This window comes from Danio rerio, chromosome 9, assembly GCF_049306965.1.
Source record: "Danio rerio strain Tuebingen ecotype United States chromosome 9, GRCz12tu, whole genome shotgun sequence".
Lineage (NCBI taxonomy): Eukaryota > Metazoa > Chordata > Actinopteri > Cypriniformes > Danionidae > Danio > Danio rerio.
In genome coordinates, this window is record NC_133184.1 from 45,827,758 (window position 1) to 45,844,835 (window position 17,078).

The 17,078-nt window shown below is 35.4% G+C and overlaps 2 protein-coding genes across 11 annotated transcripts in view; one reads left to right on the forward strand and one right to left on the reverse strand.

Annotated features, from left to right (window-relative positions):
• The window catches only part of itga4 (integrin alpha 4), a 107,906-nt gene extending 105,318 nt beyond the window's left edge, over positions 1-2,588 (forward strand). For all 10 annotated transcript variants that reach the window (XM_073913150.1, XM_073913152.1, XM_073913147.1 and 7 more), the window contains one exon: positions 476-2,588. In XM_073913150.1, coding sequence (XP_073769251.1) covers positions 476-559 — 84 coding nt within the window. In that variant the 3' untranslated portion in view covers positions 560-2,588. The remainder of the gene's footprint in view (positions 1-475) is intronic.
• Positions 2,589-6,801: 4,213 nt separating this feature from the next.
• Positions 6,802-17,078, reverse strand: part of cerkl (CERK like autophagy regulator) — a 195,910-nt gene continuing 185,633 nt past the window's right edge. The window contains exons 11-13 of the mRNA NM_001089474.1: positions 16,117-16,213; positions 10,330-10,529; positions 6,802-7,103 (exon numbers count right to left, since the gene is read on the reverse strand). Coding sequence (NP_001082943.1) covers positions 7,022-7,103; positions 10,330-10,529; positions 16,117-16,213 — 379 coding nt within the window. The 3' untranslated portion in view covers positions 6,802-7,021. The remainder of the gene's footprint in view (positions 7,104-10,329; positions 10,530-16,116; positions 16,214-17,078) is intronic.

Genomic DNA, 17,078 nt, shown 5'->3' on the forward strand with positions numbered 1-17,078 from the left:
ATGTGACAATGAATTCACTGTACTCAATTGGCCTCCACAGTCAACAAAACTCAATCCAATAGAGCACCTTTGGGATGTGGTGGAACGGGAGATTTGCATTATGGTACTAGTAAGGTGTACCTAATAAAGTGGCCGGTGAGTGTATTTGTTTATGTAAAGATGTCATAACAGACAATGTCATCTTTGAATTTGAAATGTCATAAATGAACGAATGGCTTTTAATGACATGCATAAAATCTCATCATATTCATAACATATATTAAGGTTTCATGACAGTCTTATAAACACCCCCTTCCAGTAAAGTGTTACCGAACGGTCATCAGTGTTTTTATTTCCTAAAATTAGGCCTTCTTGCATATATCACCAAATGAATAGTCTGTCAGACCTAGTTAATTTGAGCACACAATTACAATAACAAATCGAAAAATGGAGATGTACATTTGCTTATTGACAATAATTCTCTTGTTCTCATTAGCTTGGATTCTTCAAACGGACATTGAAGGAGAAGTTTCGACGGGACAGTTGGGACTATGTGCCCAAGCATGAAAGCGTATCATAATAGAGGATTTACACCACATTCAAAAGCAGTCATTATGGAAAGGTCTGAAGCTCTTCTGACTCATGACAACCTGCAGCCATTGACTGTAACGGCTGGGAAACCTTCATCACAGAGCCCTGAAGAGAATCTGCTTTTTTTGGTCAGCAGGATAAAGGCAATGCACTTTAAAGTATGGATCATACTACATGTGCTCACTGAATCACTCCGGGACGTCGAGCCCAATGGAGAAAAAAAAAAAAGTTTTCAGAATGTACTGTCGCTATAGAATATTACGGCTCCGTTCCAAAACCTAGTGTGCTGCCTAAGTAGGGAGCATTATTAAAGCGTGAAGGCATAAATATGCAATCTTCTTGAGAGATTATAGGTAGGCTTTATACCATTATTAAAATGTTTATTAATGGCCATTCAGTTTCACAAGTTTACAATAATATTTTTAGCAACTTAATCTTTAGATTTAGTGGCTCATTCAACCCCGGCTCATTCTGAAAACATACAGCTTTATACATTTCTGAAGAGTGCCAAATATGTCATTTGTTACATTTGTACAAAGTACATTTCATTTAGCAGTTTCTGGTGTTGTAAATCCAATAGAGGCCGCTGTGTACGCTTTTTAAGATCTCAGATATCTTTCTCGAGTGTCATTCGTGCCTGCTGTTCTCGGGTAAATCCACCAGAGGCTGCTGTCGAATGACTGACTGACCGATCGACTGACCCACCCTTCTCCTTCTCTAAACCCAACCAATAGTGTTTTCAAAAGCACTTCCCTAAACCCAACTGACAGTTTTAAAAAGCAATTCAGAAAAAGAAAAGCCCTCGCCTGATTTTTACCACGTTTTCAGATTTAACCACATTCTCATCCTGTTATTTACTTGTTTATTTTTTTTTTTTTTTTGGCTGCTTCTTTTGTCTATCCAGCTTTCTGGAACCATTCTCTGGCTACATCATTTGTGATATAAGGCTACATTTTCAGAATGAGCCTTTGTTGGGCTCATTTGTAGGATTTTGTACGACCTTATTCATAAATTTTGGTACGATTTGCTTAACCTGCTAAAAATGATCAGTATTTGTATGAATGAAATCTAACCCTAATTTGTAGGAATTAGACACTTTTCTGACAATATGTAAAATAATTATATTTTCTCCCTATTTGTTGGCTTTCAGTCATGTCCACGGATTCACTGCAAAAAAAATAAAAAATGCTTTTCTTACTTGGAGTTTTTGGGCTTGTTTTAGTCCAAATACTACAATTAATATCAAATTTAAATTAAGAACAATATTCTAGACAAATGAAAGAATGGAGTTTTGTTTTTGGAAAAAAAATGTCAAAATTAAGTGAGTTTTTTTTTTTTTTTTTTAACAAGCAACATAATATTATTAAAAAACTACAAGAAGTTTATTTAATTTGCTTTTTCCCGCTACTGGCAGGTTATTTAGCTTGTCTTAATAAAAATCTCACTTAATTTTCATGATATATCTCTGAAAACAAAATTGTATTTTACTTGTCTAGAAAATTCTACTTCTTGATTAAATAATATTTGGAAATTTGGACCAAAAACAAGACAATTTGTTATTTAAGAAAAGGAAAAGCAGGTAGTCAGGGGTGCTGCTGGCTGGTATGGGCCCTATGACATTGGTGTTGTACACTGAAGTAAAGAATAGGGTAGGGGCAGTTGGGGATGTTTTGATAGGCGGGTGGGGGTGATGGATTTTGCAGGGGGGGGCTGGGTTTGGGGTGCCTAATAGTATTTCAAAGGGGGCCCCAAAACGGCATGGGCCATTAGAATAGTCCTAACTTAAACCCCCTGTTTCTGTTAACATGCTTTCCCCGAGTTGGTGTGGGTTTCCTCCGGGTGCTCTGGTTTTCCCCACAGTCCAAAGACATGCGCTATAGGGGAATTGAATAAACTAAACTGGCCATAGTATATGTGTGTGAATTAGTGTGTATTGATGTTTCCTAGTTCTGGGTTGCAGCTGGAAGGGCATTCGCTGTGTAAAACATTTCGCTGATGAATAAAGGGACTAAGCTGAAGGAAAATGAATGAATGATGTGATTAGTTTAATAAAATGCACCCAAGATGGCAGTTAAACAAAGAGAATGTTGATTATAAATATTATTTATTTATTTACACAATGATAAGTATCAAAAGTATCTGTCAAAAATATAATTGTCTATTAATATATGCGTAGTACCAGGGGTCCCAAACTGCTGACCCGCGGGCCACCCCCCTCTCTCTCTCTCTCTTTCTCTCTCTGGCCCGTAATTGACGTCAATAATGTAATTAGATTCGGCCCCCCAAAATATATATATTTTTGAATCACTATCATTGTTGTGCAGTCGCATATAGCCTTGGACAAAAAAGTACTGTAATATGTTTGTGTTATTTTCAGTTTCTCCCAGTGTGTGTTCGAGAGTATCACACATGCAGATTACTTCTGGGGCTGATTTAAACGTTGAAATAATCAGTTTTATACCACCTGTATTGTGTACAAACACCTTTTCATGGATTACACGTTATGATGGTGGTGTAAATATGATCATTTTGCTAATATTCGATTCAAATGGTCTCATCTTATTTAACAGATTGTACTCATATGCATATTAAAATTTGTATAATAAATGGGCATTAGTAAAATTTGACTAAATATTTTCCCTATTCTTTGTTGTAGTTTTACAAAAAGAAAGATCTTGAGAAGAACAATTGCCAGTAAAGTCACTAAAGTTACCCAATCTGCTTTCTGCTGTTCTTACGCTATCTGTTAAGCCTTTGGTTAAGCAACAATTGATCAGAACAGAGTTATAATAATTATTAATATGCCTATTATTAAATTGTCATATTTTCATAGCAATTTAAGTTACCTCTTCAATATGTACAATAAGAAACAAAAAGAAGGAACTGTGACTGAATACTCTGAGGAAGAATGTGCATCAATTACATCAGGTTTCCACTTTTTTCTGGTGCTTGAATGTTAAAGCGGCCCTCCTATGAACTGTCAGTCACTGATGTGGCCCTCCTCCAATTTGAGTTTGAGCCCCTTGATCTAAATGAACAATTAGTACATTTACATGAATAACAATTTAATATTCATATAAATTTAAAGTCTTATAATAACACTCTAGTAGGGTTTGTATTTATAAGTACAATATAATGCAATATAATATCAGTAGAAAGCAAATGGGTGCTTAATATTCCAATGAATGCCCTATAAATGCTTATATGGATATATAGCTTTTTTTTATTCTAGACTGTTGTTACCATAGCAACATTAAACCCATTTGAAATCAGTAAATTCATAAGTGCCTCCATTTTCCCCAATTTACTTTTGAAGATGAAGATGACACAAAGCAAAGCATCTTCAAAGATGTATCAGTTTTAACTATAAAATGAATCAGCTAGAGTCAGGATGCTCCCTTTAAAAAAAAAAAAAAAACAGCAACCTATATAGGGTGTATACAACAAGGCAGCTCACTAGGTTTTGGAACGGAGCCTTTGTAAGTGTTTTCCTCCGATCACTGAACATATTGGCTGCTGGCCTGCTGTAAAGGAGAACCTGCACTGCTGTAGCTTTTCTGGCTAAGGTTATGCCTGTGTGTATCTGAAAAGAGACTAGTTTTCTTACGCCAGCAAGTTAGTGTACCCTTAACAGAGGTGGCACAGGATTTTCTGGCACTTTCCGTCACCCTTTCTCAAGCAGAACATTGCTGCGATTGGGGTTTTCACACCTTTGCGTCGTCGCTGTATCGGTTCTCCTTGCAACAAAAAAAGAAGGAAACGGCACGTATTTTCTCTCCTCCCAAACGCTCTCTGTTGAGTGGAATAGTTAGAAGTTGGAACGGAGACGCCAGATGGAGGAGCGAGTGCTTTCTGCGTGCTTTGGCTCGGTGCCATGGAGAAGAAGCAAAGGAGGCTGCTGTTGTGTGTCTGTGCTGCGCTACACAAGACTTGACAAGATTGGCATGTGTCTGGATGCCAGCCATCGCTGAAGAATATGTGTGTGTGTGTGTGTTCATTTGTGGGACTCCACAGTCACAAATACACACAGATCGTCACCTCTTACGAGTATAGAAACCCAAACAGGATGTGCACATGCAGGAAAAACACCCATTTTTTTGTGTTCAGGTGAAAAGATACTTACATTTAAATGCTCAATGCAAGCGTTTACAAAAGCTAGCAGCTCAAAATAATTGAAAAGTAAACTAAACACGGTGGCTCAGTGGTTAGCACTGTCACCTCACAGCAAGAAGGTCACTGGTTTGAGTCTGGGTCTGTTGGCATTTCTGTGTGGAGTTTGCATGTTCTCCCCGTGTTCACGTGGGTTTCCTCTGGGTGCTCCGGTTTCCCCCACAATGCAATTACGTGCTATACGTGAATTGGGGAGGCTAAATTGGCCATAGTGTGTGAATGTGAATGTATGGATGTTTCCCAGTATTGGGTTGCAACTGGAAGGGCATCCGCTGTGTAAAACATATGCTGGATAAGTTGGCGGTTCATTCCTCTGTAGTGACCCCTTATTAATAAAGGGACTAAGGAAAATGAATAAATGAATACTAAATAGGAGTTTGCAAAAGAATGAAAGCAAAGCTGAAGCTTCAATTGTGAACTGATGCAAGCAAAATCATTTTACAAATCATTTTTAAATGAAAAATTGTATTATAAATGTATTTTTTGCTTATCATATGTGGAATGATTTGGTGCTGTTATTTAGCATTAAAAGCTAAACTGGTTTACTGAAATAAAATCTAAAAATATAAAATTTGAACACAACAAAATTGATTACATTGCCATTTTAGATTCTTTTAGAAGAAATAAAACAATAAACTGAAATTTCAGAAATATAAAATGAGATTATTTTTTTTTTACCCAAAAGTGAGATGATGTGATTTATATCCCAAACTTGATTATGGTGTTAAATGTCATCACATACTGAATGAATGTTGGTGCTGTTATAAAGCTTGAAAACAAAAATTACCTATAGCAAAATACAGTAGTCAACATTTGAAGTGGACCAACATCTTTAATCAAAGTTGTTCCCAAACTATTGAACAATTTTAATCCACTTCAAATCTTGACTACAGTAAATATACACTGCCGGTGAAAAGTTTGGAGTCGTATGTTGTTTTAATTATTACTCCAGTCATTATTGCTTTTATTACTGTTACCATTGATAATAATAATATTATTAATAATCGTAATAATAATTAATATTAGAGTGATTTCTGAAAGATCGTGTGACTGTACTGAAGACTGGAGTAATGAAGCTGAAAATTCATCTTTAAAATCACTGATAAAATACATTTGTTATGTAATGTAAATGTAATATAATGTAAACTACAAATAACAATTACATAACATTTGAACAATTATTTTATATTGCAAAAACATTTCTCAAATGTACAATTTGTACTGTATTTTTGATTAAATAAATGCAGCCTTGGTGAGCAGGAGAAGCTTATTTTAAAACATGAACAAAACTTACTGACGCCAAACTTTTGACCGGTAGTGTATCTACAGTGCATATATAAGTACATCCCTCACAAATCTCTCTTTTAAATTTATATATTTAAGAGGAAGCTATCCACTATTCTATTTGTGCATATACATTACATTAGTCACTACCAAAGCCAAATCTGGTGCTTATCTAATAAAATAACTTACAATAACGGTCTAAAAACTAGTACAGCCAAATTTATATGCTATAAAAAAATACTGAATGCAAATTTTAAAAAAAGAGAAAAAATTAAGCAAAAAAGTTTTTTTTTTTTTCAATATTTTGCTTGAAATTTATTTGTATTATCTTTCAGAGTTTTAAAAATGTTTGGGGTCTAAAATATTATTTTAATAAATATATCTGTTTAATAAATCTGTTTTGTTTAAATGCACCAAGATACATTGCCTGTATTTACTGAGAAATGGATACAAATATTCATTTTCAAAATAGGGTGCACCCAATTATGTCGAGCAATGTATACATACACACACACACACACACACATTTTCAAATTCATTTTTCCAAAAACGGCACACAAAATGTCAGCTTATTTTGTCAGCTTTTTTTTTTTTCCTGCATGATTGAGCTTGTAAACACAAACTATGCTGTGAGAATTCAAACTAAATATGTGGGATGTCTTTTTTTATTTTGAGTAAACACATTAGATGGGTTGCTTGTCACTGCTCTTTTTAAGACATAAAAACAAAACAAAACTCCACAGTTCAGGGAATCAAATGCAAAAAAGCACATTGCTATTTTTCTGTGTATGTTTATTAAGTTAAGTCTTTAAAAATGATACAAATTTGTTTAAAAACTGTCTTTTGGTTTATTTAAGTTGTAATGCACTGGAATGTACTGTGTGTTTTTGTGTTGTCATAAAATGTTCTCTTTACATGTTAAAGCATTTCTCTGTGCGGTTTGTTTGTTGAGTTCTTAATAGCAATTCTCTGTGTGCATGTGTGTATGAGTGTGTGTTCAGATACAGCTGCATTTCACCGGCGTCTCCTCGGCCTCCTCCACGTCTGATCCAAAGAGTGTGAGGAGCTGAGGGTGAACTCTGGAAAATAAACACTTCTGTCAGGACATTTAAACATTACACAGATTTATCTGATAGCCGCACACCTCCCTCCCTCTTTCTCAGAACCTCACACTCTTCTGTTTATTCTTCTGTCGCTTTTTCTGCAGCTTTGAAAAGATAAATTTAGTTTTTTTATCAAGTACTGCTCGTATATTGTTTGGAGTGTGTTAAAACAACACGGCTTGTGTTTGCACAGGTCATCCGAAGTTCATCTGCTGAATTCACACAGTGGCTGTCTTGACTACTGTTAGCCAGTGCTTTCAGGATTTCTCGATTATACGATATCAGAATTGAACGCAAATTTTAAATATTTAGAGGCAATATGCATTAGATTCGCCATAGATTTTCAGCTTTTGATATGTCGTGATGTTATCAAGCTTTAAATGTCTCCTGTGATACATAATGAAAATATGAATGGAGTAAAAAAAATCAGTTTACCACAGAGTGGTTTAATAAACATGAAAGTGAAGTTAAACATCTCACATGGCCTGCACAGTCACCCGATCTGAACATTATTGAGCCACTTTGGGGTGTTTTGAAGAAGCGAATCAGCATCACAGTGACCTGGCCACTATTCTGAAAGGCTTAACGTGCATTAAACCAATCAGAGACTCATCTCCCATTCCCTTTAAAAGTCTATTGTGTCGCACCATGGAGCATTTGCTATTTACATGGTGGACTTTGTAAGTTGAAAAACTGAATGCTTCACTAGTGAGAAAACGATTATCAGACCATCTGCAGCACGAGGATAAAGAACAAGCCTCCTCAATTCGCCCTCTTTATTTTTACTTTACTCTCACTCTTTACTCCTTTACTTTGTGCTGCTCATATAATGTTTGGTTAGTGTTAAAACAACACTGCTTGTGTTTGCACAGGTCATCTGAAGTTCATCTGCTGAATTCACACAGTGGCTCTCTTGACTACCGTTAGCCAGTGCTTTCAGGACTTCTCGATTGTATGATCACAGAATTGAACGCAAATTTCAAATATTCAGAGATGCTTGTGATTTATAATTGCAGTAGATTTGCCACAGATTTTCAGCTTTTGATGTGTCATGTGAGGTTGTCAGGCTTTAAATGTCTTGTGTTATACATAATGAAAATAACGAAGGAGAAAAAATGTTAAGTTTAATTTAGAAACTCAAACTGAGTATTAAAAAATGGTGTATTGGACAATGAAACTAAAACACTGGCAAATTTAGTGTTGGGGTTTCATGTCAAGACTGGTGACAGAGTGGTTTAATATACATGAAAGTGAAGTTGAACATCTCCCATGGCCTGCACAGTCACCCAACCTAAACATTACTGAGCCACTTTGCGGCGTTTCAGAGGAGCAAGTCAGGAAACGTTTTCCACCACCAACATCACATAGGGACCTGGTATCTATTCTGCAAGAAGTATGGAATAAAATCCCTCTGGCCACTGTGCAGGACTGTGCAGGCCTGGTTTAAAACCAGGCGCTTAATTTTCATTGTCCAACCCCTGTATGGCCTCAATTATGTTTTCACAATAGTACAGCACAGTACTTGCATGCAATGCGTAAACATTTCATTATTTACTCAGAATCTCCTAATAATCTGTGTTTAGTAAGATGAGATGTAAATGCTTAATTTGATTATAAAAACACATCTTAATCAAGGGCTCCTTTCAATTTTGGAGTGCAGTAGCCCTATGAAAACAATCTAAAATCACATGTGATAAATTTACCTTAGCATAATTTCTCTAATTCGAATGATTTCGCTAATGTTAAAGAGTTTATTTGCATTATTTAGAGTTTACTTTATGTATCAGATGTGATATATAGGCTTTAGGGTAGAGTTTCTCAATGGTTCTTTATGTACAAAATGCATATAATTTTGTGTGTGGATCTTCATGAAAAATAGCTGCATATATTTGAGAAAATTCAATGCAAAATCAGCCATTTTAGGCTGCAAAATTCAGTCTCTCCAATAATTCTTGAGATTTATTGAGAAAAGCAGTTGCAAAAAAAAAAAAAAAAAAAAAAAAAGCTTTTCTTACTTTTTATTTTACTTTACTTAGAGTTGTTGGTCTTGTTTCTAGTCCAAATGTCCAAAAAAAATAAATAAATAAATAAAAATTTAAATCAATAAGACTTTTTTAGAAAAAAAAATGTTTTCAGAAATAATCAAATTATGTTTTTTTCTTTAAAGGGCAATGAAACCCCTTTCTTTCAGTTTAAGTCTACCTCAGAAATGTTTCAAAAAAATGTTGCGAGATGGGCGTGGAGTGCTGCAAGCTGAGGGAGGAGTGGGCGTGGCTGACAGTGCAGGGGAAAAATACTGGAGCGAACAGCTGTTGTCAGTTGGCTCACAAATTGAGACACAAAACGTGAGGAGACCCATGATTTTATAGTTTACAAAGCTAAAATGCAAGTAAACATACAGTAAGTAATTTAATGCCCTGCTACGTTTGTTATTCAAAATTTCATATACACATAACCACAACTTGTTCTATCATTATGAAGATAATCGTTTATATACACTATAAACACTACAAATGAGGAGGACTTCTCTCCTCCTCAATCCCCGGGTCTGAATGCAGACACAGTTAATAGTAGTGCAGCAGGTACTAGGTGGATAGTCTTGCCCTATCTATTCTAACCATTAACGTTGCTGGTAATCTGGAGGATTTTAAACATAGGCGAACACTGTAGTACGGATATAGGCGATGTGTCTGAATGGTAATAACCTCAACTGATAAAAGACAAAGTTCGTCATTCACCAGTTCTCGTACATCTCTCCTGACAAAATTGCTTCAAACCAACAGCTTTGCTTTGCTTTAAAACAAATCTTTGCAAGATTTGTTTTATATTTGGACTAGAAACAAGACAAAAGCTCTAAGATAACCATTTTTGCAGTAAAAATGATTCATTTTTAAGCTGCAAATGTTTAAAAAATAGTCCTGGAGGGCCTGAGAAATCTATAATTATCTTTTAAAGCCTGGAGGATTGTGTTATGCTAATAAATAGGAATACGTCTCATTCAATAGACAGTTGAAAAGTTCTGATTCTGTCTGTGAAATATCTCTACGGTGGTTTTGTCCTTTATGATTTTGCTATGTGCATGTTTGAAGCCTCTTGCAGTTGTGTGTTGAGTGAATTTGCTGTGATTAATCGTCAGTCTTGTAGTCTGTCCTGACTGTGCTCTCTGTGTATGTGTGTCTGCTGTTTGACTGGAGCGTCTGACCTGATGAGGAGCTCAGACGGGACGTCCAGCAGATCTCCGTCGATGTTCCAGGGGTACGTCCCTTCAGAGGAGATGATGGGTGTGTTTTTAGAATCGCTCTCCTCGTTCTCCTCTGAGACGTCATCAGTCCAGCTGCTCTGAGAGCTCGGCCGAAGTCTGACCGCCTTCACACTGTGAGTTTCAATGAAGGAGAAGCCAAACTGCAGGAGGACAAACAGTGCAGTAAACTGTTAGCAAAAACACTAGCTGTATTTTTATCTGCGTTCTGCAGTTCTGTCTGTCTGTATTCTGCTGATATCCATCCATCCATCGTCTGTATATACTCTGCTTATCTATCTATCTATCTATCTATCTATCTATCTATCTATCTATCTATCTATCTATCTATCTATCTATCTATCTATCTATCTATCTATCTATCTATCTATCTATCTATCTATCTATCTATCTATCTATCTATCTATCTGTCTGTCTGTCTGTCTGTCTGTCTGTCTGTCTGTCTGTCTGTCTGTCTATCTATCTACCTGTCTGTCTGTCAACCTACCTACCTGCCTTTATATCTATCTATCTATCTATCTATCTATCTATCTATCTATCTATCTATCTATCTATCTATCTATCTATCTATCTATCTATCTATCTACCTGTCTGTCTGTCTGTCTGTCTGTCTGTCTGTCTGTCTGTCTGTCTGTCTGTCTGTCTGTCAACCTGTCTGTCTGTCAACCTACCTATCTATCTATCTATCTATCTATCTATCTATCTATCTATCTATCTATCTATCTATCTATCTATCCATCCATCCATCCATCCATCCATCCATCCATCCATCCATCCATCCATCCATCCATCCATCCATCCATCCATCCATCCATCCATCCATCCATCCATCCATCCATCCATCCATCCATCCATGCTTTATCTATCTGTCTGTCATTCTCAGTGTCATAAATCATCTTATTTTTTTCTATAATTTGTTATAATTTATCTAGGCCTGTCATTTATTGTTCTCTTATTTTTTAACCACCATTCCATCATTCTCTCTGTCTATCATCCTCTAATCATCATTCTCTCTATCCGATCTGTGTGTTTTTTGTTCAAATGTATGTCTCTCTCTTTCTCTTTATTTCTATTAATTGTTCTATGGTTTGTTACTGTAAATCTTGTTATTATCTTATGTTTCAGAATGTATTTCCTGTCTGGGCTTTTGTAATGCTTTCCCTGCAGCTGTTTTGCTCTATTCACTAACATCTGCCATGTTTCAGGTTGTAGTTTAATGCAAGACCACAAGGAGGCAGTGATGAACAACTGATCCTCAACTGTCCATCTCAGTCGTGTGATTGTTTGTGTGTTTGAGTTTGACCTGGCATGAACCTGGACACAAAATCAGGCCACAATTCCTTTTATTCTAATAACCAGGTACCTCATCAAATAAAACAAATGGCTCATCGTTCATTATAATACTTCACAGCACAGATATTATGTAAGAATCATTTGCATTATAATTTAAATTATAACTAAATGTAAAGTAAAAGTCATTTTATGTATAGCATAAGCATTTTGATTATGACCAAAATCCTCAAGGTGTTAAGTTTGACCCAGGAAATGTGCATCAGCTGCGTGATTTTTTTCCTCCTGCTCTCTGCATTTATGGCGTGATGAGTACAAATTTATTTGACTATAAATCTCATTGTAACTGGTCTTTAAGAGGTTAAGTATATAAAAGATGTCCTGGCCATCACACTGAAATTGATAATAGTCAATTTTGTACACAAAATGTATCCTATACTAAGATTTTTTAAACGACTTTTAAATAAACAAAATATTATATAAACAAAATTTAGATTACTATGATAATAATTTAGATTTTTTTAATGCTCATACTACAATATTTGCTTAATGTTTTACATTTTATTAAACTTTTTGTTTGTTGTGTTTGTTTTACAGTACCATAGTATATTAAAAATTCTAAAATTATTTTTATATTTCCAATGCTGCATTTTTTTGAACATATAATTCTCAATACTCTTTAAAGACATAATTCACATACTTCTCAAATCCTCATTACTGTAATATATCTTAGAGTAAAAATCTGCAGTTTTTACTGTACATCTACAACACTGAGTTTTGTTCCCTTTTTTGAGTTTAAACCTCATTTTAAGGACTCTGCTAATAATTTTTTCTGATTTTAATAACAAATTGGACTTAACTCAGTATATAGGGACTCATAAACCAGTGCTACTAAACATATACCTGTAAATTTACATATTATTTTTAGGTTCACCTTACAGAAATAAGACTTCTAAAAGCCTTGTTTGCAATGAGAGAGAAACTATTTATATATATATATATATATATATATATATATATATATATATATATATATATATATATATATATATATATATATATACAAATTATATTACAAAATTTCTATTGTTCTAATATATATATTACAAAATGTACTAGTTTGAAACTTTTGTCATCCCAGGCTCATTAGAAATATGTGCCCAAGCATACATTTTTTAGAACCAACAAATATGTACCCTGAACCACACCTGCTTGCAGTTTTTGTTTTCACAAATCCACTAGGGGACACGGTGTACATTTTTGATAATCTCAAATAATTTACTGGGGCACATTTTCTCATGCATGCCATTGGTAATAAACACTTCAGAAGGTGCTGTGTAATTTTGTTTCCATATTAACATTCTTCTCATGCACATAAGTGAGAGAAGCTGGTTGGATAGTCATCGTGCATAATATATCAGCTTGATATAGACCTCCCTAAACCTGACCAAAAGTGTTTCAAAAGCAAACTAGAATGAGATTTCATTCTAGCATCCATGTGCTTCTACTATGACCTCACACTGCTTTTTTGGGTTTAGTTTTTTCTAGTTTCTGGAACCACCCTTCGTCAAACTCCTGGAACAGTGAACCATTCAGAGTGAGCCAGAAAAGCCATCCATATGGAAGTAAGCAGTCTTGCCCTATAGTGTTTGATTTACACTAAAAATGCAGCCATATGTACCTGTGAGCACATATTTCTCGATTCTCAAAAATGTACACAGGGCACATTTTCCCAATGAGCTCAAGATGTCCTCACTGCAGCCTGTAGCATGGTGATGTACTGGATCAGGTCTAATACGTAGTGGACATTGTAACGCCCATACTACTGTGATGTTTGGGGTTGGTGTAAACAGTAATCATTATGAGGGGTGGGGTAGGTGTAGATGTCAATAACGTTCAATGTAAAAGGTAATTTAAGTATTAAATAATGTTTGTTTTACACATAAAATGCAGCCATATGTACCTGCAAGCACATATTTCTCGGTTCCCAAAAATGTACACCAGGGCACATTTTACCAATGAGCTCAAGATTTCCTCACTGCAGCCTGTAGCATGGTGATGTACTGGATCAGGGTTAATATGTAGTAGACATTGTAATGCTCAAACTACTTTGATGGTTGGGGATGGTGTAAACAAAAATCATTATGAGGGTTGGTGTACTTGTAGATGTCAGTAACGCTCAATGTAATGGGTAATTTAAGTACTAAATAGTTTTTGCTTTACATATAAAATGCAGCTATATGTACCTGCAAGCACATATTTCTCAGTTATCATAAATGCACACCAGGGCCCATTTTCCCAATGAGGCCAAGATGTCCTGACTGCAGCCTGTATCATGATGATGTACTGAATCAGGTCTGATCTGAGTGGACATTGTAATGGCCGTGCTACTGTGATGGTTGGTGTAAACATTAAACATTATGAGGGATGGGGTACACTGTAAAAAACTGGCTGTGATTTCAACGGTAAAAAAATGTAAAAACAGTAAAAATCCGAAACCAGGTTAACAGTATGTTTTCATAATATATGTAGCGAATAAACGTAAATTGACTTTCCCATAATTCCCTGCATGGCATGTCACCTTTTATACTTTTTGTTGACATTACTATGGATCTTTTTAGTTGTTTCCTCATCAGTAATGTACATTAGAGATTTATGTTACATCTAATGTTGATAAACAATGTTTAGTTTATTACTTTAATTTTATGTGTATTACCATACTGGTGTATAGTAGCTGTGTAAATGACACCGAGCACCTTCTTTACACTGATACTCTTTTCTGCTTGTGGGAAAAAATTGTTTGTGAAGACCATTGGTTCATTATGTAACTTTCTCATCACCAACTGCATTTGGCTGTGATAATGTGTCTATATTTGTAACAAAAGATGTATAGATGTTGGTAATTCAAAATACAGACATATTACCTCTGTAAATTAATGAAATACGGTAGTTTACTGTAAAAATAAGAAATTACTTTTATGGTTTGTACCGTATTTTTAACGGTGAAATACTGGCAACCACAGCAGCCGTTTTTTTTACCGTAAATTTTATGGATTTATTTTTCACAGTGTAGGTGTAGATGTTAATTACACTCAATTTAATGGGTTATTTAATAACTAATGTAAATAATGTAAATAATTCTCATTTCTAGCACCAACCACTCGCGAATACACGTCCACTACACATTAAGGCTGATGCAGTACGAAATCGTGCTAAAGACTGCAACGAGTCAGCATGCAAGTTTTTGTGAGTTTTTATTTTTGGAAATGCTATTCTTGGTTTTAAGTATATAAAGAAAAAAAAAAACGATTTTCTTGTCAGTTGTTGAATTTAGTAATAGGCCAAGGCAGGCTAAGTTAGCTGTTTATATGAGTAAAAAAAACAGAACAGTGGTGGTTGTATTTTCCTATATGCTACAAGCAAGGATAACGACTGATTTTAATTACTATAAGCACATCGATGATCTTGCCACCTTGGAAAATATTGGGTTTTAAAGCTGTTTAGTACTATATGGCTGAAATGAATGTGGTTTTTACCTTCATATGAACTGCACGTGCTTATTTGTAACTTGAAGTGAATTACTTCATGTTGTATTGTTTTCATCCTAATGTAGTAAAGTCTTGTAAATTCTAATTCATTCTCTCTCTAAAGAACATAAATAGAGGTGTATTTTGCCATATTCTGTTGTTGGTAAAGCAAAACCATCAATGTGGAAAACTCGCAGAATGGATGTTGAAGGAGGAAATCTAAATATTTCGATTTTATTTTATTGCCTTGGTTCAATCTAGGATTAGAATCAGGGTAGTTTAAGATTTACAACTCAAAGCGAATTTACTTGAATTTGAACTTAAATAGTGTGTGATGATTATGCTTTATGTACGTAAAGTGGTGAGGACATGCTACCATTCGATAAGTGATGTTTGGTGATTAGATCAGTACTCAGATCAGATGTTTTAAAGTCAAAGTCTCTCTATCACTCTCTTTCTCTCTCACACATTTAAAACACCCTTAACTTTCTTCATGGCCTTCTACATCCTGTAAACAAGGTAAACACACAAAGCTCTTTCAAAACAGGCGATAAAGGCCTAATAGTACAGCAGAGAGAGCCTGAAATTGACACACGGCTTTGCTCTGCGGCTCAATGACATCTCGAACGAGACTGAAGAGCAGTAGGTCAGCGCCGCAACCCACACTGATTATTTATAGAATGTGGGTTAACAAACAGCTCTAGATTGGATTGCTTAAGAAGGGTAAAAAGAAGAGGCCGGCTCTGAAATGGGCTAATCTGTATTAGCCTGAAAAGTGTTTTGTGGGAAGCTGACAATCAGTGACTAATTTGACTTGACAGTATGCTAATTCCGCTTAAGCTGGCGAGGTTTGTTAACTCCATTTGCGTGGGCTGGATCTCCAGCCTGATGTGAGTTCAGGAAGTTCCCTCACCTGGTTGTTTGTGCTGTTGTATCTCTTCAAGTGCTTGATGAACTCTGACCTGGAGGTGTTGCCAACTGATATCAGCGCCATACTGCCGTTGTTCAGCCTGTATTGGACAGGAAAAGTTTGTTTTTGTACATGTTCGATAAATTATCAAGCCTGATCTTACGAGGAAATGTAACTTTTTATGTTTTGTCAGTGGCTAATTTGTAAGAATTCGTAAGAGTTTGGTCATATGAAAACCTATGATTTTTTTGGTGGCATGGCACCAAACCTCTAAACCCAACCATCATTGGGGGATAAGCAAATCAACCTTAATTGTATGAATAAGATTGGACGAATTCATACAAATAAGCGACTAAATCAAAAAGTTACGAATTGTTGTGAGATAGCATTAAATTAACACATTTCAAATTATGGGTTGGACTTCCTGTTTGACACCGACATTCATGACGAGCTAACTGGACAAACTGGTAACAGCGGGAAAGACGTCAATATAGAGGTAAGCGGTCAGATGGTAGCGTAAATAGGAACATCGTAAATAGGAACATACCGCCCGTATCGTTCATTTTAAAGATGAAATGCAGCAATACGTACTTCTGGCTACATAATTCGCGATCTCCAGAAATGTGTATAGGGCTACATTTTCAGAATGAGCCTATGTTGATTTTAATGGAAGCTACTCTTATAATTCACACAAAGCATCATGGAATGTAAAAAATGGATACAATGGATACAGTTATATTAAAAGGGATAGTTTGCACAAAAAAAATTTAACTTACTTACCATTTACTCTCCCTCAAGTGATTCCTAACCTTACAGTAAGTGTTTTGCTTTACTGCTGATCACAAAACTCATTACCATTGACATTCATACTAGTAGGAAAACAAAAAGTCAATGGCTATCCATTTTCACATTCTTCAAAATATCTTCTTTTTCATTCAACAGATGAAAACAAACCCAAACAGCTT